At 38.4% G+C, this 23,585-nt stretch overlaps 1 protein-coding gene across 5 annotated transcripts; it reads left to right on the top strand.

The window, feature by feature from the left end:
* The first annotated feature begins 1,845 nt into the window (after positions 1 to 1,845).
* SETDB2 (SET domain bifurcated histone lysine methyltransferase 2) lies at positions 1,846 to 22,188 on the top strand. 5 transcript variants are annotated; one of them, XR_015740686.1, is made up of 14 exons: positions 1,846 to 2,122; positions 2,567 to 2,689; positions 4,718 to 4,783; positions 6,091 to 6,172; positions 7,957 to 8,508; positions 9,282 to 9,398; positions 11,645 to 11,814; positions 11,940 to 12,141; positions 12,344 to 12,434; positions 13,778 to 13,874; positions 14,732 to 15,018; positions 17,617 to 17,705; positions 18,885 to 19,756; positions 21,393 to 22,188. XR_015740686.1 is itself a non-coding variant. In XM_087919438.1 (13 exons), exons 1-13 carry the CDS (start codon positions 2,116 to 2,118, stop codon positions 19,000 to 19,002), a joined length of 1,959 nt encoding a protein of 652 aa, XP_087775564.1. In that variant the 5' UTR covers positions 1,846 to 2,115; the 3' UTR covers positions 19,003 to 20,354. The 5 variants fall into 5 exon arrangements, 3 of the variants coding, with proteins under 3 accessions (XP_087775564.1, XP_087775563.1, XP_087775562.1); XR_015740687.1 differs by lacking the exon at positions 21,393 to 22,188 and having other exon boundaries at positions 12,341 to 12,434; positions 17,622 to 17,705; positions 18,885 to 20,354; XM_087919438.1 differs by lacking the exon at positions 21,393 to 22,188 and having other exon boundaries at positions 6,136 to 6,172; positions 12,341 to 12,434; positions 18,885 to 20,354.
* The last annotated feature ends 1,397 nt before the right edge of the window (positions 22,189 to 23,585 follow it).

Genomic DNA, 23,585 nt, shown 5'->3' with positions numbered 1-23,585 from the left:
AACACAGCCATTCTTGTCTCTCCTTGTCCTCTGACCACATCACACATCCCCATTGCACAGTGAGTGTGATGCTTTCTTCCTTTTTCTTGCAGCATAAAGCAAAATCAGTTGCTAAAGGCTTCCGACCTCATGTTCTTTGCAGATGCTTTTTAACGGCACGGATTGGCTCATGCTGAACTTTCAATGACATATTTTGGGAAGCTCCCCCCCCCCAAGAAGAATGAAATATTTTAGTGAATATTGAAAGAAGCAGAATATAATATTTCCCCAAAGGGAGAAAGGTAGAAACATGCTCAGCAGCCCCCAGTTCTTCTTAATAGCCTACAGCAAATGCCCATTAAGAAATCCTGGCCCAGCCTATTCACAAAATGCCTTCTCCTCCAGGTGATGGGACATTACCTTAACCACATTCATTGAGAAAAGTGGAAAATTACAAAATGCTATAAAAAAATGAATTGTTGGAAGAAACATCCTTCTGAGTTCAGTTCCAAGTGGGGAAGAAAGACACTGGAAACATGGGAGGCTGTTTGGAAAGATGGTTTAATGGTGGACAGCAGGACCACATGGCCTGAAGATCCAAAGAAGGATGATCGCATGCTCCAAGGTGAAGAAAAAGAAGGAAGGGCTGATATGCTGAGGGCGTCTGGGTTTTATACCCTCTGTTGGGATTTGAATTTGAGCTTGTATTCTGATTGGTTGTCAGACTCCCATGGGGCCATGCAGGGGCAACTCTGTAGGCTGTCCTGAGTCCCAGGCTTGGTTGAGCCATGCTGGATCATGATGTAATGAAAGGGCTTTGGGCAATTCCTATAGCTCTACCTAGAAATCTTTGTTATGTAAAATAGGCAGGCCTAGGCCAGACTAAATGGCCCATTAGCAAAGGTGGCGGGGCTGAGTTTCTGCTTCTTAAGTTTCTACTCTTTTTAGGGGAAATATTATGCCTTTTTAATATTTCCTAGGATATTTCATTTTTCTAGGAGTGGGTGGGTGCTAACTTCCTACAGTATAAAAGCCCATGTAAAACCAAACCAATTGGTCAGCTGCCCCAGAACTGCAGGGTGTGGTTCCGTTGATCAATAAACACTTTCTTTCCAATCAGCCTCCATGTTATTTCCAGTGTCTAACTGAACCAGATGATTTTTCTTCCAGAAATATCTAATCAGCAGCAATTGTATTTTCCTATGCTACAATTATTGGGATGTTATTTGTATCTACTGCAGCTCTTGTGCAATTCATATACGGGTAAGTTTTTGGCTAGGCCAACTCGGGAAAACTTTAGATGGCAACAACAGAGACTTAAGCTGCCTTATATCTCTTTTCTTCCATTTGCTGTCCATACAGGTTTTTGCAGGTGTTTGTTTTGCAATTCCCGATCTACTTGGTTTCCCAATATTTTTTTCTGCCACCAAATATTTTGCATACTATATCTCCTTTGATTCCTAAACAGTAAACTTGCTAGTTCAACATTCAACAGGAGCTATACTGTGATATTAAACAAAGGGGGGGGGGGGACGACGACCCTCGTATTTAAAATGCTAAAACATTTCTTGAAAGCATTAAAGACTTTTAAAGCGTTTTGTCTGAAGATGTAGACCCGGTCCCTACTCAAACGGCGTCGCTTTACGGGGTTCCTTCAAATAGCCTCCTCCCGCTATTTAAAGTCTGGTGCAACGCTGACGTATGGCCTCGCTTTGTAGTTACTGGAGTGTTTGTAAAAGAAGCCAATATTTATTTTGAACCGCCTCTTTTCACCTGCAATAAAGCGGATACTAACAAAACCCAACGCGGAGCTCTTAAACGCCTTCCCCACCCCACCCTGATTTCCGATACGCGCTCGTCATTTCCGACAAAGAGGGGTGGCGTCGTGAAACCTCTCCGTCCAGTTTTCCTTGCCCGGTTCTTGTCTTAGAGCAGCTGTTCTCGCGCACTCTCCCGGCAGCTGGTGCAGACGACGGACTTAGCGCGGGGCGGAGGGACGCTGCCGTTCCTCCCGGCTTTTTGTCCTTTGGCTGCTGGTGACGTGGACTCCGGGTTAGGTTTTGCTCGGCTGAACACAGTCCGGCCCGGGCGGCGTTTGCGGTCGAGGCCTGGGCCGCTCCAGGAAAAGCCGACACAATGAAAGGTAGCGAGGGGCGGGAACCGGGACCCAGGGAGGGTTGCTGTAAAACGAAAGCGCCTCGTTTGAGACGTTGCTTTTGAAATGGAATTTATTTATATATTTTTATAAACGTTTCCTTTAATATGAATATATATATATGTTTTCTTCATTTCTCTTTCCTCCCCAGGGAAGGGAAAAATTCCATAATTTTATATATGCTTTGAAAAAGCACCTTGCGTTGTTTAGAATTTTCCACCGTTCTTCACTATTGGGTAAATTGTACTTTTCCGTGAAGGAGAAATAATTTCTTTTCTGTGCACACAATACATATTGTATATCGTGCCATCTTTTTAAGTCTATGCTATATGTAGTAGGTGTTTATTCTAATCCATGCTGGGGAGTGAGGTGGGATTAGGATGTCGGCTGTTACCCAAAATGTAAACAAAACCTTTTTGTTGTTGTTCATAGTTGATGCAAAAAGGGTCTGGAACCACATGGAAAAAAATAAAGTAGACGATATATTTGAGTGTATCCACAAGGCACTGTTGTCTTTGCAGCAGAAGATCAAAGATGGAACTGCAACAAGTGAAGGTTAGACATCTTTATAAACTTTCACACCTGAATTGAGAAATTAATGAAACAAAACTTATATTCAGTTTCACATATAATTAGTGATGTTAAGTATCCTGTCTTCTGCAGATAAGTTAACCTTGCAATAATTTGTAATGCTAGGGTTAGAACTGGATACAGCCATGCAGAGATTGCAGCTGAATTTACACTGCTCAAAAAAATAAAGGGAACACAAAAATAAGACATCCTAGATCTGAATGAATGAAATATTCTTATTAAATACTTTGTTCACTACATAGTTGAATGTGCTGACAACAAAATCGCACAAAAATTATCAATGGAAATAAAATTCAGCAACCCATGAAGGTCTGGATTTGGAGTTACACTCAAAATTAAAGTGGAAAAAAACACTACAGGCTGAACCAACTTTGATGTAATGTCCTTAAATCAAGTCAAAATGAGGCTCAGTAGTGTGTGTGGCCTCCACGTGCCTGTATGACCTCCCTACAATGCCTGGGCATGCTCCTGATGTGGCAGATGGTCTCCTGAGGGATTTCCTCCCACACCTGGACTAAAGCATCCCCCAACTCCTGGACAGTCTGTGGTACACAAGGGGTCTGAGGATCTCATCTTGGTACCTAATGGCAGTCAGGCTACCTATGGCGAGCACATGGAGGGCTGTGCGGCCCCCTAAAGAAATGCTACCCCACACCATTACTGACCCATTGCCAAATCAGTCATGCTGGAGGATGTTGTAGGCAGCAAAAGGTTCTCCATGGCGTCTCCAGACCCTGTCACGTCTGTCACATGTACTCAGTGTGAACCTGCTTTCATCTGTGAAGAGCACAGGATGCCAGTGGCGAATTTGCCAATCTTGGTGTTCTCTGGCAAATGCCAAAAGTGGTGTCCTGCATGGTGTTGGGCTGTAAGCACAACCCCCACCTGTGGACATCAGGCCCTCATACCACTCTCATGGAGTCTGTTTCTGACCGTTTGAGCAGCCACATGCACATTTGTCTCCTGATGTACTGGCCTGTCTCCTGGTAGCGCCTCCATGCTCTGGACACTATGCTGACAGACACAGAAAACCTTCTTGCCACAGCTCGCATTGATCTGCCATCCTGGATGAGCTGCACTACCTGAGCCACTTGTGTGGGTTGTAGACTCCGTCTCATGCTACCACTAGAGTGAAAGCACCGCCAGCATTCAAAAGTGACCAAACCATCAGCCAGAAAGCATAGGAACTGAGAAATGGTTTGTGGTCACCACCTGCAGAGCCACTCCTTTATTGGGGATGTCTTGCTAACTGCCTATGCTTTCCACCTGTTGTCTATTCCATTTGCACAACAGCATGTGAAATTGATTGTCAATCAATGTTGCTACCTAAGTGGAGTTTTTTTTTTTTAAATGCAGACAGTAATAGCTTTTCTGATTTCCAGCTCTTTGAGGACAGATATCAGCTTAAGTGTGGAACCAGTTAGATAAAAATTTACCATGCCCCCCTTTATTCAGGATATTTATATTTATTTGTGTGCCTTACTGAGAGTTGACTTCTGAAAAGTCATTGCAGTTTTCTTGGCAACCTTTTTTTGGGGAAATGGCTTGCCATTGCTAGCTACATAGGGTGGAGAAATAGTGACTGGCCCAAACTTACCCTGCTGACTTCATGCCTATGCAAGGAAAAGTAATTCTTGGGCCTTAACAGCTACACCAAAATGGCTCTCTTGGTCTTTAATAGGAATGTTTTAATTTAGATTCTGCAATCAGCAAATTTGTTGGCCTTGGTGGCTCCTTGCAGTTCTGTTAAAATAAGCAGGAGAAAAAATCTATCTGCAGATATGGAGCTTCTCTGTTCCAAAATATGTTCCTGTATTTGATACTAATACACAACATACTATAGGTGGTTGGGAATCACATTTAGGTCTCAAAATGTATGGAGGACTTCAGCTAAGAGATATCAATCGAAAGAACCATTTTACTGTTTATTAACATCTACATCATTTTAAAATGCTATATTTCAGTGCAGGTTTCTGTTTTTGTTTTGAACAGAATGCAATCAAGCTTTGGCACTTGTGAATCAGCTGGGTATGGCTGACCTCTTACCTCTGGTGCATGGTATGAAAAATCTCATTGCTTTTCTATAACAGATGATGATATGTATTCCTTTCTACAGGCACTAGCCTCTTACCTAGCCAGAAGAAAAAGCCTGAGGAATTACTTTTCCTCACATATTGGCTCTTGGCTGATTTTTCTATAGGGAAATTGAGCCTGATTCCTGTTGTCCACTCTCCATATTGGATTTTCCATTCCAGCAGATTCAATACTTGGGTACTTGTGGTTTTAATTTTTCACAAAACATAAACCTGATATAGTCATATCTTACGAGGGACCCAAATTCAAATTTTATTGTGACAGATCAAAAGCTTTGTAGCAAGCATTTTGGGAAAGCTGAAGCCAGTCAATTTATATTCACCATCTCTAGTAGTAAGGGATATTGTTCCCCTGCATTGGGTCAGAATTATATGTTGTCTAGTTCATTGTAATCAAGCTCTTCCGGATTTTGGATAGAAGAATTTACCTAGCATACTGCCTGACCTTTTTAGTGGAGATGACTTTTACATGTGAAGCAGTTGCTTTTCCAATGATACACGTCTGTGGATTTACTAATAGACAGACCTCTGTTAGCAGAATATTATGGAGTCAAATTCTTGCTGGTTTACCTCTTTTAACAGTTATTGTTGTTTTACTAAAAGCTGTCTTCATTCATTGTTCATCACTTAAACAGGACAAAGAGTGCTCCTACTGGTGCATCAAATATATAAGAGGAATGTGTTGCATCTATTTTGTCCCTAAGCTTGACGTCTAAAAGTACTGAAAAGAAATTCAGCGCAAACTCTGCCCTTCAGATAGGTAAAACCACCAGACTCCATCCTGTGCAAATGTTTTTATGGAGTTGGAGTGGGGACATTGAGGTTTGCTTTCTAATCCCCAAGTTTTTACAATAACAGTTTCATTCTGCATGCATCCTCCAGCTTTTTGTAAGCCTGATAGCGACAGGTTAATTTATGTGCACTGGAGGTGGGCTGTATATTTCATGAACTCTGAGATGAGAAAGAAAAAGTGAATTCCTCTATATTTTGTGGCATGGAAGCATGTATAGTTCATGTATAGTTCATTTTAAACATTAATGCTGTCAGCATATCGAATACAAAAGAATCTTACAAAGTATGGATGGGCAGAGGTTATATTACAATAATAAATTAACATTTAAAATACTTTTTGCCTGTTTAATGTTTCTGTATTTGCATTAATATTAATTTTAATGATGTGATTAATAGTTTCTTACTTGGTTAATTGTGATAAATCTGAATTGTAATTTTAAATGTATGCTTAAAGTTTTTATGTACTTTTTCCTATTGAAGAAAATAAGCATATATGCAATCTGGATTTACATCTGTCTACTCCAGGGAAAATTACAGAAGATGCTGGCGATGATTGTTCTCTGTAAGCAAAACTCTATAAATATATAAATTGTCTTTTTGCTGCTTTTATATCTTAGAAGTTGAAATTTCATTTGGAAAGTAAGGTACACCAAACAGATTAGATCTTATCAGACAAAATGACTGCTCTGAATATGAATTTCAGCCTTTCTTATTATTTCTCTTTTTGACTATTTTGGATCTTAGTTTATCTTCTCTCTTTAAGATTGTTTTCAGTTTCTGCCTTCCTCTCCTCCACTTCTCTAATTCACTTTACTGCCTGTTCTTCTGCCCTGTCTTTTCTCCCCTAGAATTTAAAATGCCTTTTGAATGGCAAGTACATATTTCTTTTGGATACTAAGGCTGCAGAGCTAAACATTGCTGACACTTTATGATCATTGGTAAAGGAATTTGCCTTGAATCTTTATGAGCAAGTCTATGTTGCCCAATCAGCATATGTCAACATAGTTGTTATCAGTTCTCTATGTCATTGTCTGTGGAGATTCTCAGTCATCCTGCCAGAACTCATGAAGTTTCTTGGATGAGAAGCGAAAAATCTTCTTTTCCCTCAAGGAAAAAACAGTCCACTTGTCTTTTAAAACAGCACCTTTGAGATATCTCTGGTGTTGTTTTTCAGCCAATGGCTATGGATGGGTGTCACTGATGGTGCACAGTAGTCTATGTGAGGCACATCCTCCTTCCCCAACCCAGGAAAAAGAGCCCAAAATTAAAATGGGGAGGTAGGCAGAATTCCTGGTCTCCTATTGAGCATTTGAACACAGCATTTCCTGCAGTCCAGGATTGAATAATAAGGGATTGCTCAAGCTTAACTTCCAGAATAAGTTGTTTCACAGTAGTTCTCTCTCCCATTATTTGGATGAGTTTTAATCAGTTGTTTTTAGGCAAAATCTGTTCTTACATCAGCAAATGCCCTATGTAGGGGCATAGTTCTTAGATCTATGAGTAAATAGGCTATTCTCCTATTTGGGCAGGTAGTTGTTCAACCCAGGTTAGCTTTTCCTCATTAATTTGCCAATACTATTAATACCAGTAATACTGCAATTTTATATGTCCTTAAAATTTACTATCGATAATGTGATGAGAATCCCTATAAACATATTTGTATCCTTCTTAGGAAATGTAGTTCACTGATGGAATTCAGGTGAGGGGTTCTTTTTAGCACATTGTGGTGTTTATTTAGAACTTAGTGGAACTTAATATGAAAGGCTGTTACTATATAGATTAACAAAAAATTGTAGAAGTTCAATTTATAAATATTATGGATTAAGATCATTGTGCTGCTTGCTTAATGCAAGTAACTGATGGTGAAAGCTATCCGAATAATAAATATCCAGCACCTCTGTCTAGATTTTAGTCCACCTAAGCTGAATCCAGCATAGAATCTCTTTAAGGCAGAGTTGTCAAACTTCTGGCCCATGGGCCGGATGCATCACATGCTGGCCACACTTATGCCCAGTTTAGCGAAGGGAGAAAAAGTCCTGATACATCACATGATGCCGCCACTATGTGAGTTTGACACCCCTGTCTTAAAGGGTTCAATTAATAGAAGAACTTTTTTTTCCTGTTGATTCCCAACAGAATCGTTTAATGTTGAGATTATATACCAGTCTAGGCAGTTGTCACACACATCCCCCTTTGCTGTGATGGTAGGATTTTTTTTTTTTTTTTGAATAAAGAGATTGAATTATCAGGTTCACTGAACAATATTGTGTTTGAGCAAATCCTAACATCTCACTGATTACTTGACACTTATTTTTTAATTTTTACATGTACGGCTATAAATGGCAGACTGGAAGATAATGAGGGAATGGATTTAAGAATTGAAGGAGAATCTGCAGAGACATCTTCCAAGTTCTACCAGGATCATGTCTGTTCTAAGAAATGTCTTTCCAAAAGACCATGGGATTCCTACAAAGGGGAAAATCCTTTGAAGTTGCCATTGCTGTGTCACTTCCAGAGATGGCATGCCAGAGCAGATTCTGGCTCAAAATCGTACGATGTGATATACAAAGCTCCATGTGGAAAGAGCCTGAGGAATTTCAAAGATGTGCAGAATTACTTATTTCAAACAGAATGCAGCTTTTTATTTTTAGATCACTTTTCCTTCAATACCTATGTGCAGTTATTCAGAAGCAGGTCTATTCCCCAGGCATTTATCACTGATCCAGATATCAGCCAAGGGGCAGAGATTGTACCAGTGTCCTTCTGTAATGATATCAACCACGATTGGCTGCCTTGCTTTAAATACCAGAAAACTCCTTGGCCCCATGGATACTTCTTGAACAACTTTTCCAGCAGTTTTCTTGACTCCTGCAGCTGTACCGATGGCTGCATTGACAGGTGAATAATTGTCCATTTTTAAACAGCATTTTGAATAAAGTGTTTAAGTATGTGTGTAGTGATGAGATAATGGGGTGATTTGCCAAAGTATGTTTCTTTAAATAATTCCTACAAGATTTGAGATCAAATACAGGGACTTGGTTATTTTTGTTTACAAAATATGCAGACCCTTGAAAGGCCCTATTTAAAGGGGAAAGGTCAGCTTGCATCGTAAAGGAATTATTTGTTGAAAGCCTTAATTTTTAAACTTAAGGAAATATCTTCCCTGGAATATGTGAACTATCCTGTGTTATTGCTCTTCACTTGCATGTGAAATGGTAGAGGATTACAATGATTCTGTGAAATTACATCATCCTCTTTTAATGACACCATAATCCCTTGTGGGGTGGGGTCTAGGCAACTGAACGGAGCTGAATGTTTTACCAGCCGGACGCCCTTCCTGTTGCCAATATGGAGTTATATTCAGCAGATACATTCTCACTGTGTCCGGAGAGATAACTGCCTCTACCAAGGAATGAACTCTCAGCCTCTTGATTGTGAGGCAAGAGCTCCACCTCTAGGCCACCCTACCGCTCTTCTACAAAATTACATAAATGCCATCGATGGAGAAGTCCATCAAAATTCCAAATGAAATATATCAAGGAAAGCACTTAAGTAATACTGTATACTTGCTTTCTCTGAAAATGTTATCGCATCAGAATCCAGGGAATAAATAGGCTATGTTGCTTTATTTCATATCCTTATTTCCACTAGATCTACTGTGTGCTTTCTAGGACAAAATGCAGGTGCCTGCTTCTTACTAAAAGAGCCTTATTGAAAACTATGTCTCCAAAAAATGGACCATCTCACGGTTATACTTATAAAAGGCTGGAGGAACCTATTTCCAGTGGGTAAGGAATACTATGGTTAAGTTTGTGATACTTGCTACGTTGTATCTAATTCACTCATTTGTTTCACTCATATAAACTCTGTTGCATTGCTGTTTTATATTATTATATGGTTGGTCGCATAGTCAGCCAGATACTTAGACTAGGTTTGGCATTTTTATCCACCCATGAGGCCTTCCCAAGGACCCAAGATAGGTGCCTGTTACTGTTTAATGATGTTAAAAGTATAAGGCTATAAACCAGGGGTCTTCAAACTTGACAGCTTTAAGACTTCAACTCCCAGAATTCCTCCTCCAGTCACATTAGCTCAGGAATTCTGGGAGTTGGTCCACAAGTTTTAAACTTGCCAAGTTTGAAGACCCTTGCTATAAACTATTCCAAGTAAATTGGAACTGCAATTTACAATTGACTAATAGTGAGTTTGTCAATGCTGATGATGTTCAAATTGTGCTCCACTTGACTGTACTGTGTTTATATAGGCAGTATTGAGGAGCAAATTTCAGGTGGAGTTTTTCCATACAGCTGCAGATATTATTACTATTACTATCAGCACTACTACTACTGTTCTGGTGCCTTTGAGTCAGTGTTGAAGAAGTGGTTTGTGGTTTCTCTGCTTCCTGCTAGGGCTGAGAGAGTGGGGACTGACCAACATCACCCAGCTAGCTTCATATCTAAGGTGGAACTGGAATTCATAGTCTCCTGGCTTCTAGCTTGGTGCTTCATCATTATACCAGACTGACTCTCCCTTTTAAATAATAGTTGATAATTATTGGAAAGTTTGTTTCTCATTTCTGATTTCCCCAAGGAACTCAAGGGGGAGGAAATGCAAATTGTGTTGAAGAACTGCTTCATGAATCTAGGTTTGAGCTTGGATGTCTTGGTTCTCTCAGATGGTTATAGCTTAATGAGTTTGCAACCCAGGCTTAGACCTGAAAGCTATAGGTGGCTTTTAGAGCATTTTAATTGTCCCAGATTGACTTATTGGCATATGCAAACCTGTCCTTTATTACTTACATGAGGAGCGTTCTAAAATAAAAGTAAAGATGTTTTGGTCAGTGTTTGTTTTGAGCATGCCTGATATCCTTGACTTACCGTTCATTTAACAATGGTTTGAAGTTACAACAGCCTTGGGAAAAGTGCTTTATGATCTACTCTCAAAAGTTACAGCTGTCACACCATCCCCACAGTCATGTGATCATAATCCAGTTGCTTGGCACCTAGCTTGCATTTACAAGTAATAGTGTAGTCATGTAATAGTAATTTTCTACTTTTCCAAGCTGCTTCCAACAAGCAAAGCCATTTGGGGAAGCCAGATTTGCCAAATGACCGTAATGATTCCTTTAATATCTGTGGTAAAAATAGTTGTAAAATTAGGTCTAGTCATGTCATGACTTGCTTTATGACTGCATCGACTTACAGAATCATAGGACTTGAGGGGGACCTTGGTGGTCTTCTAGTACAGGGGTCTCCAACCTTGGCAACTTTAAGAGTTGTGGACTTCAACTTCCAGAATTCCTCAGCCAGCAAAGAAAGACCACAAGTCTTAAAGTTGCCAAGGTTGGGGACCCCTGTTCTAGTACAACCCTCTGCAGGATTCATTGCGGGAATCTTCATTGCATCCTGGACAAATGGTTGTCTGGTCTTTTCTTGAAAACCTCCAGCGATGGAGCACCCAACAAACAGAAACCCCTTAATGTGGTCATAAATCAAGAACTACCTGCACTATTTATTTATTAAATTTATCTTGCCGCCTATTCGCCCATTGTGTCTCTATTGAATCTAAGCATCAATAAATGCATTCTCTGCTAAGGAATTGCAATAGTTGTTCACTCAAAAGACACAATAAATAAACCCATTCATCCAGGAATGCCAATTGTTAGGAAATATATAAAGTATACATTTTAAGAACATTATCCATCATTGTACACTTTCAAGAATTCTGATATGTTGCTAGACCATTCGTTGATTTCCATCTGCCTAGTCAATTGGGCCAAATCTTGTACTGTTCATACACTTGTTAATTTCTTAAGAACCCTGCTGTTTTACGATAGTGTAGTTACTGAGTTGTCTTGCCTTGAGTTTATATGCTCACTGCCTATTTTTGTTCATCTTTCTCTGTCCAAGCAAGGGGCATCCTTACTGGAAGACCCAAAGGAGTGAATGTGTGTGTTTTCTGTCTGTGCTCATATGCACTTTGATGCTTTCCCCCCATAATCCTCCTTTATCTTATTCTTTGCTTTGTGTATCAGAGTTTATGAATGCAGCTTGCTCTGCAGCTGTGACAAGAACATGTGCCAGAACAGATTGGTACAGCACGGCCTTCAAGTTCGCTTACAAGTCTTCAGCACTGAAAAGAAAGGCTGGGGAGTTCGTTGCCTTGATGACATTGACAAGGGAACATTTGTTTGTACATATGCAGGTAGGGCAAGAGGAGATACGCTTTAGGCATATCTGAGATATACTTTTTGCCTTCCTTAAATGTTTTATCTTTTTTTACTGCCATACTTGGGATATACATTTCATAAATACAGTGTTTTATTCTAGGGAAATTGATGTCCAGAGATGAACATTACCAGGGTGAAGATAGTGGTGAAATTGAAGAAGAAGTTACCAAGAAAACCAACCAGAGTTTGTTTTCAAGAAAGAGAAAACTGGGTGTGGTCTGTTCTGATTCAGAGAATGAACTTACCCAGAACACTGGAAGACAACAATCTTTACATCTGAATGCTGAAGATCAACCAAATCCGTAAGTTAACAACAATTACATGTTTAAATAGTTAGCATCCCTTCACTGTTTGAATCTGGATAGAGCCACTTTTATGGTCCATCTAGAAGTGACACATTAACACCGTAAACATGTAATGTATACCTCTAACAATACAAGCATTTAAAAATCCATCAAGTTCTACTTTAACGTATGCTATATAAAACCATGTTTCTATTAGCAGGGTTCAGAACTACACTTCATACAAGAATGTACAAGCTATTGCAAGACCTAAAACTAAAACATCCCTTCTTCAAAAACGCCGGCGAGAACTAGTAAATATTCTGCATTTGTTTTTTGGCTTTTCACTTTATTTTAATCTATACTTCAGCTATTTCAAATCTGTTCTGTTTCTACATTTGGTAGTCCAGTAATTAGGGAAGGTCTTACTTTGCTCAGTGAGTAAATAATACAGTACCATAATATTTTTCAACCTCAACAACTTTAAGATATCCAGACTTCAGCATGTTGGCTGGGGAATTTTGGGAGTTGAAGTCCATGTATCTTAAAGTTACTGGGGTTGATGAACTATCCTGCACTGTTCCTTCCTTCTCTTTCCTCCAAAAGGATGGATGAATGAGTGTGTGTGTGTGTGTGTGTGTGTGTGTGTGTGTGTGTGTGTGTAATGTAAATGTATATGAATATGAGATTACAGATAATCCTTAAAGAGATTACAGATAATCCTTAATTTATTACCATAATTGGGACTAGAATTGTCTGTTGCTAATCAAGACAGTTGTTAAATCAGTCATGACCTTTTCTGCCACAGTTGTTAAGCAAATCACTGTGGTTTTGAAGTGAATCTCATGGTTAAGTGAATTCAGCTCTCCCCATTGATTTTATTTGTCAAAAGCCAGCCAGGAAGGTCGCAAATGGCAAATCATGCGAACCCAGGAGGTTGCAACCATAATATACACATGCGTGGTTGCCAAGTACCCAACCATGCGGTTGCTGCAAGTCATGAATGTAAGAAACAGTTGTGACTTTTCCCAGTGCTATTGTAACTTGGATAGGTCACTGAACTAATGGTTATAAGTCGAGAGCTACCTGTATTGTGTAGTAAGTGTCAATTATTCTGAGCTTGGAAATAACTGTCTTGAGATTAAATCGAACTGCTTTGACCTTAATGAATGTGCTCCAACATTTCATTGAAATGGCAAATGAAATTGTACTAGTGCAGTTCAAATTTGAAAAGGCTGTTTTGCATTTGAGCAGTTCTGAGTTTGAAACATTTCATGCACCTTTGAAGTTAGGAGAAGTAAGAAAGCCTGAGGAAGGAGATTATTTTAGGAGACCACTGTTTGCTGAATCTACTTTACAATTTGTCCTTCCAAGAAGGATGTACTGGAGTACTCTGTTTCACAGATTGAACCTGCCTAAGTAGAATATTTGGGTTTGATTGGAGATCAGAGAGTCTCTTCGAGTTAATTTTTATTTATCTTACCTCACCCTTGCCCAACGTGTCCTATGGTGCTGTATGAAAACCAGAAAATGTGTTTGTTCTATCCAAGACCCAAGTGGCTTCTAGAAAAAGATCAAAGCCTTGAGAAGCCAACAAAAGAAATCCAGGATTAAAATTCCTAGTTTGTCTACTCTTACTAGATTTCTTTCTTCAAAGGGAATTACTGATGCCAGCTCTGATGAAGATGAGATTTCTTTGTGTCAGGTGTCAGGAACAACAAGAATAACTCCAGCAACAAAAAAAGGAGATGAACGTAAAGTTGCACCATTTTTTTTTTCATTTTCAACAAATTTGAAAATAAAATTGCATATCTCAAAACCACTATTAAGAAGTTAAAAGCACTATAGTTAATAAAATCAAATTGCATAAAAATAATGCTGAAATGTAAAAGTATGAAAAATTCAGCACAGAAAAAGACTATAATATTCTATTAATATAATATTCAGCCTTTGCCATGGTTTCTTACCTTCGGTAGACAGATAACCTCAAATATTACCTCCCTGATACTCTGAGTTGAAGAGCTTTGAGCAGTGATGATCTCCTTGTTTGGAATAGTTCAGAATTTATAGCTGCCTAGAACACAAAGCTAACTTCTTGCTATGGGGTCTTATGTATTTAGTAGGCATATGAGGGATCTGCTATGTGATGCATGGCATGAGAATTATGATGCAGGTTTTTTTTCTGAGCATAAGCCATTATCAAAGATATACAATTTTACTTCATATCCCACATGGGCATTTTTTCTATATTTGTTGGCAGCTCCTTGAAGGAGTTGTACCTTTTCCTTAATTTGTATATGTGAATTCAGGAAGCAGAGACAGCACAATGACATTACCCTGTCATTATCTATGGAAAAGATGCATCTCCTTATAAGCAGCTGCCAACAGATAAAGCACAGTATTCACAGTGGCTTTGCCCTTTGATCCAAATACTGAAAACTTAGGTATGGCCATGATCGTGCTCTGAATCTGATAGAGCTTCAGATACAAAAATAATATTTTGATCAATTGGTCTAGCAAATTTAAATCAGAGCATCTATATTACATACTGGAAGGTGTAACTGTGAGATGTTCCTAAATCAAATACTAATCTTGATATGCTTCTTTACAGAATCAAGCCTGCAAGGAAAATGTGAAAAATTGGTAAACACTAGAAATTCTGAAGCTAACACTGACTGCCATAAAGAGAATCTCCTTTCCGATGCTGTTTTGAAAAGTAAACTGCCTATGCAAGATGACAAAGAAGTGAAAAAACAACATAAGGGAAAAACTCAGAGAACCAGACAGGAACTTGCTTGTATGAAGGAGGCAGCAGAAACTGAGACATGCCCAAAGAATGAAGAAAATACTTGTTTGGTGGATGCTACAAGGGAAGGCAATGTAGGCAGATTTCTTAATGTAAGTTTTATTTTTTTTACTTCTCTAGTTCCAGTTTACATAGACACATATCTGAGCCAGCTTTGGACAGCAAGCAATATTTAAAATGAAAGTTAAAAAATGTACAATCACAACTATAAAAATGTAAATGCACAGTAGCCAAGAAAAATGCAGCTATCACTAACAGAACTGGGAGATGTCCCTTCATAGACTCAGGGTCCTGGGATTTCAGAACTTTATGAAAGGGCCAGTAAGAATGGGGACACCCTGATCTGTAGGCCCTGTAGCAGAGAAGGCTCACCTTCTGGGCCCTGACAACCAACATTTCTTAGCTGGCAGACGGGAATATGCTCATCCTGCTTGGCCAGTCAGGTAGAAGCAACTGGGGAAAACGGTCCCTTAAGTAACCCAGTCCCAAGCCATGAAGGCTTTTAAAGGTGACAACCAGCTCTTTGAATTGTATCTGAAAGCACATTGGCAACTAATACAGCTCACGTGCACTAAGTAGTCAGCACAGTTTACATGAAGCTGCATTCTGCACCTGTTGAAGCTTCCAAATGCTTTTCAGGGGCAGCCCGATGTAGTGAGTATTGTGGTAGTCCAGACAGATGGTTATTGTGGAATGAATAACACTGAGCAAGGCCTCCCAGTCCAGGAACAGGCACAACAGATGCACAACCTGAAGGTGAGCAAATTGCTCATCCTATCTGTTTGAGGCAGTGCCACCTCATCCAGAATAAAAAATGGAAAATCCTTAGGTTCAAAACCTTAAAGCCCCTAAGTCTTGTTTGGGTTGAACCACAACTTCTTTCCTAAGATACATTTGGGTGACCCCTTTTTCTAAGACAAGACCAGAAAAATAGTTCCTCAGTTCCTTAACCATCACACCAGTCTAGCTCTCACATACTGATGATACCTCACTCTAAACATCAGATGACCTCACTCAGTGGCTACATGTATATGTTAAACAAGAGGGGAGAGAGAACTCAGACCTATTCAAAAAGTAGAGGTTGTGGTCTGGACCCTCCCTTACCCACCCACCCCTAACTGATTAGAACTGGCCCTGGAAGGAAAAAAACAAGTTTTTCCTTAACACAAGACTGCTACTCCCATCTCCCAGAGGGAATCCAGAAAGGAGTCTATGATTGATGGTATCAAAATCCACTGAGGTCAAGAACAGCAAGGATGGGTGTACTACCCCCATTCCAATTCCATAAGAGATTATACATAAGTGCATTCATCACAGTCTCGTACTCGGGGCTGAATCCCAATTGAAATGGATCAAGTTAAAGAGTTACCTGTTTCGTAATTAATATTATGCTAATTTTGAAAAACATTACAGTTTTGCTAGCTATGTGTTGAAATAGCAGTAACAGTAGACTTACCAGTGCTTCACAGTGTTTTACAGCCCTCTATAAGTGGTTTACAGAGTAAGCATATTGCCCCCAATAATGTGGGTTCTCATTTTCCATCCTCATAATTCACATGCAAATACTGGAAAATCTTTTTAGCCTTAAATTGAGATGCCAGTGATAAGTATAACCAAATGTAGAAGTGGTTGATAATAAATGAGGGGGTAAATAAATATGTTCAGTGTGTAATTAATGATATTTTGCTAAGCCACTATGTCCACTGTAAGGAAATAGGGCTGAAGAGTGGAGCCAAGAAAAAGGCTAGGATTTGAAATGGAGGAAGGGACTTGGTGTGAAGAAGTCCTAAAATGAGGTTTATGGTCTCTTCCCCTCCTTTTATTCTTCATCGTGTTAGTTACTGTTGGAATAGAAGCCTTTGGCCTTTGAAGTTTGTTCTACTCATTGGCTTCTCCTACAATTTTGCTTTTGCTTTTATTGGTCTGGTTGAACTCAGTGGTAGAAAAGTCATCCAAGAAGTATGGATAATGGAAGAGTCACTAATCTGTTAACCCAGTAAATCAGCAGCATAGAGCTACAAAATTATAAAGTTCTTGTATAATTTAACAATTAAAAAGAAAAAGGACATGGATATTCATCAAATAGAGACTACTAAAGATTACTCTGTGGTGATAAGAGAAAAATATAAGTATAAAAAATTCAGAGAAGAATCTTAAGTGTAACCATTCACTGTGAAAGGCAGGGCTTGTCTGCTTTTGATAGGGCAGAGTATCAGGTCTGTAACTGGTGTTCTTAACAGTTTGATCCCTGATCCTATTAAGGCTGAGGAGTTGATAAGGATGCTAATGATCAGAATCCTTAAAAAAGAGTGTTACTGTAGTTTCTTGAAACACAAAGCTTGAAAGGGCCCTACAAGAGTGTCTAGAGCTAACAACAACTTTTAAGCAAAGCAAGAGGTGTTAACAAAATAAATAAAAATAGAATGTAAAATATATCAAAAAACAGCTCTATGGTTTTATAACATATTGATACTAAATAGATTTTGTCCCTTTATAAAACCATTTTCCTCTTTTGTTATTTTTGCATTAATGATGATGTTACAGAAAAGAATGTTTTGCCCAGACATTCATACCTGACTCCATAAGTAGAGTATGTCTGCCAGAAGAAACATTCCAAATGTGCACAAAAATATATAAAAGCAAACAGGTGCTTCTACTTCTACTTTAACTGTTGTTTGTTTTCTTTATAGCACAGCTGCTCTCCTAATCTCTTTGTACAAAGTGTATTTGTAGAGACTCACAATAGAAACTTCCCCTGGGTGGCATTCTTCACAAAGAGGTTCGGCATACTTTTCTTCATTAACAAATCCTAAGCATAATTCTGTAAGCAAAAACAGATTTCTACTAAGAATTTTTTTTTATAAAACTGACTACTTGTTCTGTGGTTATCTTCTTAGTAGAAATCTATACTAAACAATACAGAAGGCAGAAAATGGAATGGTGATATGGTTGAGCCATATTAAAGAGAAAAACGTAATACCAAGAGTTTTATCCCATTTATATAAAGGCAAATACAGCTGTATGATTGTGGCTTATTTTTATAGCATAAGTGATTTTATGCCTGCACTATAAACAAAACTTGATATTTCAAGGAACTGATGAAGAAAGTTATTTTGGAATTTGAGTGTGCGGCTGTATATATGTGTATTGATGAATAGCTACTTGATCTTAGAATGTTTATCTTTGTAATATAAACACTTCTGCTTTTATCTTGGGTAAATGCTCTGAGCTTTTTAGATATTATTAAATGTTAATATTAATTATAAACCAGAGATGAAAAGCATGTTTTAAAGTGGGTTTGTAAACCATTATTAAGAATCAGTAACAGTTGCAGAAGAGATAATTTTCCTGGCTTTTCATTCTTGCTAATGTTCTCCTGCATAATCTCCAGGGACAGAGCAAACTTTAGTAAAGTAAACCGTGGTTTCATTAAGCACTATCTGCTAGATATTCAGATTTAGTCATCTTTAAATTAAATTTTAAAATTTAGTAATGTTACTATGACTGGCCAGGGGTAATTGCTAACACTTTGGAGGATAGAGGGGTCTTGACAGATTTGAACATTGGGCCATAGCAAACAAAATGCAGTTCAGTGAAGGTAAGATCCTGCACTTAGAGAGAATGGGTGTCCTAGTGGAACACCACTTGAGTATGAGCCAACACTGTGCTGCAGCTGCCAAAAAGGACCATGTAGTCCTAAGTTGCATCAAGAAGAGAGATAGCATCAGGATCATGGGAAGTGATAGTACTGCTTTACTAGTGAGATAGCATTTGGAGTACTGTGTACAGTTCTTCTCACCAAGATAGCTGCAAGTGTTGTGAAGAGCAGACATTATTGCTGCCTTATTGGCAGTCTGAAGCCCAATCTCTTATTTCTCAGAAAACACTCATAAAAGTAAGCATAAATCCTCATGGATTATTGCTATTATTCTAATTGTGTGGCATATTTGCTTTTCAGACATGTAAAAGCTGGAACTGAACTTACCTGGGATTATGGTTATAAAGCTGGAAGTGTGCCTGAGGCGGAGACTACCTGTCAGTGTGGGAGTCTGAAGTGCCAGAAAAAAATCTTGTAGTTTTTATATGTATTAATCTAGAACCTGACAAAATGGGCAGCACACAAATAATCTACTTTTTTTAAAAAAATTGATAGGTACAGCCTTTTTGGATCAAGGCATCTGTGTACTATCTGCATTAAGTATTAATGGAAGCATCTCATTCCAGTCTAAGGCAGATTTCCATCACTGCTTTGGGTTTTGAACAGCTTCCTTGGATTTCAATTTTTAGTGATTTGAGATAGTTGCATAGTTATTTTTTTGGATCTCAACTTTACCAACCAAAAAGGAATTGGTAAACCAGATACACTAGTTCTTCAAGGTCAGGTCTAAGATCTGCTGCTGAGAATTTCCAGTATACTATACATAATACTGAGTCAAATGTATGAAGTACTGACTCACATGGACTAACGTACTAATATAGTAAAAGGCAGCTAGCTTCCTATAGTTGTATTTGTAAAGATGGAATTTTTTTAGCAACCTATTGGCTATTGTGTGAAAAGATGGTAGTAATAAAAATATCCAGTAGAATAACAAAAGATTGACTGGTATGTAATAGCAGCACACACATATGAATTATAATCGTATCGTACAATACAGCTTTCCCCCTTCCACCCAAATTCCTGTGGACCCTCATAAGCAAGAAGACCAGTTGGCTTGGAAAGGCACGCTGAAAATTGAGGAAAGGTTAGGACCAAGAACTGGTACTAAAAGACAATAGCTGAAATGTACTAATTGTATTTAATTAACTATATGTATATTATTTTAAGATGATGTATTAGTCTATATTTAGTCATCATTTTGATGTATATTAAAGCTTACCGTTCAGTACCAATTTTTGCAGGAGTCCTAACAGCTTTCACTTTCTTAGTCGTAGGACATATTTATCGTAAGTCAATTCTTGTGTACACAATTTTGTGTGCTGTAACCTATTTAATAACTTGATTACTGTGATAGGGTATTTTCAGCAATTCCTTTCATTCTTACTTTACACTTTACTTGTATGCCAAAGTCCCAAAAGCTCTGCCAGCTAAGAAAGAAACAGAGATCTTAATTATGTCAGAAGCATATTCCAATGGGTTTTTGATAGTATATAGCCTGTGTAAGAATGGTTTTAATTCCTCTACTTCTCTTCACCTTCAGACTTCTAGATGTACCAATAAAACAACTGGCATTTGTTCATCAAACTTCAAAAATGTTGCAACCTCAGCTAAGATAACACATTGGATTAATATCTCCACTGATCAAGTCATGACATAACCTCTAATTTGCTATTAAGATAGAAAATTGTCTAATGCTTTGTCATCTGCATTTGCTGCCTTGAATAATATGTAAAAATAATAAAAGATGGGAAATAAATAATTTTAAAAGTCCATCTCACAATGAACCTCAACTGCCTGTAATTTCCATATGTCTCCCTACAAGGAGATATAGACAGTCTTCAACTTATCAACTACAATTGAGCCTGGAATCTTGATCATTTTTAAGTGAGATATCACATGATTGCCTCACTCAACAATTGCAATCTTGACACTTGTGGTTGTGGTCATTAAGTGGACAGAGTCCCAGGTAAGGAGTGCAGGGTGCCTTGGTGTTGGGGGAAGAACCTGGGAGGTTCCACTCAGGAGCTAAAACCTGCCCCTTCTAAAATCCATACATGATTTTCAGCCCTTGAGGGAGAGACACTAACACACAGCCCATGCAGGACCTCTCTGACTTGTTTGAAGCACCCATACTTTTTATCACTTTGCCCCTCTGCTCCCTCGTCTCCAGGTGCTGGCTGAAAGCACTGCTTGCCAAAGGATATCATCTCTCCGTGCACGGAGAGGAATGCATTTGGTGGGCTGCAGAATCAGTGCTCAGGTCTTCAGGGTCTGAGTTCCATTTCTCCACCCTGTCAAACGAGATAAGCTCCCTTCTGTGCATGGAAGGGAACTCCTGCGTGCTGCAGAAATGAAGCTCAAATTATTGGGATCTGAACTCCGTTTCTGCATCCCCATGGAAGAAAGTCATCTCTCCTCTGGGAACTCCTTCCACGGGGTGCAGAAACAGCGCAAATCAGGTTCTCAGCTCCAATTCCCCACTCCTTAAGAGGATGTCCTCCCTTATCCACACACAGAAGGGAACTTGTGTGGGGATGCAGAAACTAAGCTTATCCATTTCTCCATCCCACCAAAAGAATTTAGCCATCCCTTCACAGGCAGCTCATTTGACCAGCCCCAGAGATGAGAAGGAGTCCCCAGGCTTTTCAACCTTCCCTGTCAATTTCTCCATTGATTTCCTGGGGAAGCCAGCAGAGAAGATGATGATCACATGAAAACAGCAGCTGGCAACTGGTCATAAGTGAAAACAGGTTGCCAAGCACCCAGATTATGATTATGTGACCAGGGGGAGGGTTTTTTTTACAAGAGATGAAAGTGCCTTACAGGCCACAAAGCACACTCAGACTATCATAAGCAACCAGTTGCAAGTTGCAGTCTTACCTGTATAGGATGTTTATGGCAAAGCATATGGAAGTCCCCTACTTGATTATTACTGAACAATTATTACTGAATCAATAGCATAAAATGTATGGTAGAATAAGAAAACTCAATTTTTTCCATTAGCCATATTTTACCTTTATTTTCTTTGAGTCCATATTTCCTGTAACTACTTTTGGAGAAACAAACAGATTATTAATTTATTGAGTACTTTAAAAAAAATAATACTACGTAGAAAATACATTCCCAAGAGAGCAAGATCCTATATCACTGGGTCAGCTGCTAGCAACAAAATAGATTTATGTTTAGGAGGTGAAATGAGGAAATTTGAACATTTAGAATGTAGCTGTTTTATATTTTTATACTAAAAAAACATTTAAAAAATCTTGTCTATGGTTTTGTTTCCATTTGGTAAAAAAAAATTATTTGTATCTTTTGATTATATGTAAGAGAAAACTAAACTCTCATGAATTCATCTATTTTAGTTTTAACTACAATTCTTATTCTTGGCTTTTAACCATTAGAAAAACCTTTGGAATGCTGAAGCCAATTTTTCATTAAGCTTATGTAGATAATAATCTTAATTATTACAATAATGTGTACAATTATTTTTATGAATGAGTGTAATGAACACAGAGTGGAGAGTGAGCAAATAGAATTATAGGAATCATACTTGTAATGCATCAATACTTCAACTATAAACTAACTAAATATGGTTTCCTGAAAATATGATGCTCTTTTTGCTTTAACTTCAAAAGAGGGAATAGATATAAACACTAGTGATATAATAAGCATATCAAATTTAGTCAAAGCGTCTATGAAGCTGATAGTAGACCAGAATTCTCTGAAAGTTAGCATGCTCCAGATGTGTTGATTTAAGTTTTTAATAGTAATTTTATTGAGATTTTAATAGTAAAAACAAATACAAGGTAAACTGAAACCTAAAGTAAAAAGTTTAAAAAGCACAAGAGAAAGAAAAAAAGGAAAATAGTGAAATAAAGTAGCTTCCAACCTTCATCACACCAAGTATAAGCTAACATAATTCTTCACTCTCTCTTAAAATTACATAACAAAAAAACTCTTCTACCCATAACCTAACTCATATCTATATGTAATCCATCTTTTCAGTCCTGATTCAGCAAAAAGTCCATAAGAAGCTATCAGCAATTTGAAACAAGTATTTTATCCCTGATCCAATACCCCTTACCTGAGGATTGGAAAAGAGCTGGTGTGGTTCCCATCTTCAAAAAGAGAAAGAGAGAGAGAAAATGGACCCAGGAAACTACAGATCAATCAGCCTAACATCTATGCCTGGGAAAATCCTGGAAAAGAATCAAGCAACAAATCTGCAAATGCAAGCAAACAAAGTTAGAACCAGAAGTCAACACAGTTTCATCAAAAACAGATCATGCCAAATAAACCTTACTACATTCTTTGACAAAGTGACTAAATTAGTGGATCAGCTAAATGCTGTGGACATAATGTATTTAGATTTCAGTAAGGCATTTGACAAAGTAGACCACAACTTAATAAGCTAGAAAAATGTGGAAAAGGCAGCACCACCACAAGATGGATTTGTAACTGACTGAAGTCTACATCCACATGGAGGGAAGTAAACAGTGGGTACTGCAAGGTTTTGTCTTAGGCCCAGTACTCTTCAATATCTTCATAAATGATTTAGATGAAGGAATAGAAGAACTCAACAAATTTGCAGGTGACAAACTGGTAGGAAGCACCAACCCGCCAAGAAGATAGGCTCAAGATTCAGATGTATCTTGACAGACTTGAAAAATAGACACTATCTAGCAAAATGAAATTCAATGTAGAGAAAAATAAGATTTTACTCTTAGGCAAGAAAAAACAACTGTATAGGTACAGACTAAGTGAAGCTTGATTCAATACCAGTAACTGTCAGGGATCTTGAAGTCTTAGTAGACAATCACTTAAATATGAGCCAATTGTGTGTGGTGGCTGCAAAAAAGGCCAGTGCAATTCTAGGAAGCATTAATAGGGGGGAGAGAATCAAGGTCATGTGAAATATGACTGAGTAAAACCACAGTTGGCGTATTGCGTCCAGTTTTGGTCACCACAATATAAAAAAGTTGTTGAGACTCTAGAAAGCAT

Source organism: Pseudonaja textilis, chromosome 1 (genome assembly GCF_049901715.1).
Source record: "Pseudonaja textilis isolate UNSWEBS1 chromosome 1, rPseTex1.2, whole genome shotgun sequence".
NCBI classification, from domain to species: Eukaryota; Metazoa; Chordata; class Lepidosauria; order Squamata; family Elapidae; genus Pseudonaja; species Pseudonaja textilis.
The sequence above is the reverse complement of the archived record's forward strand: the minus strand, read 5'-3'. Positions and strand labels throughout refer to the sequence as shown.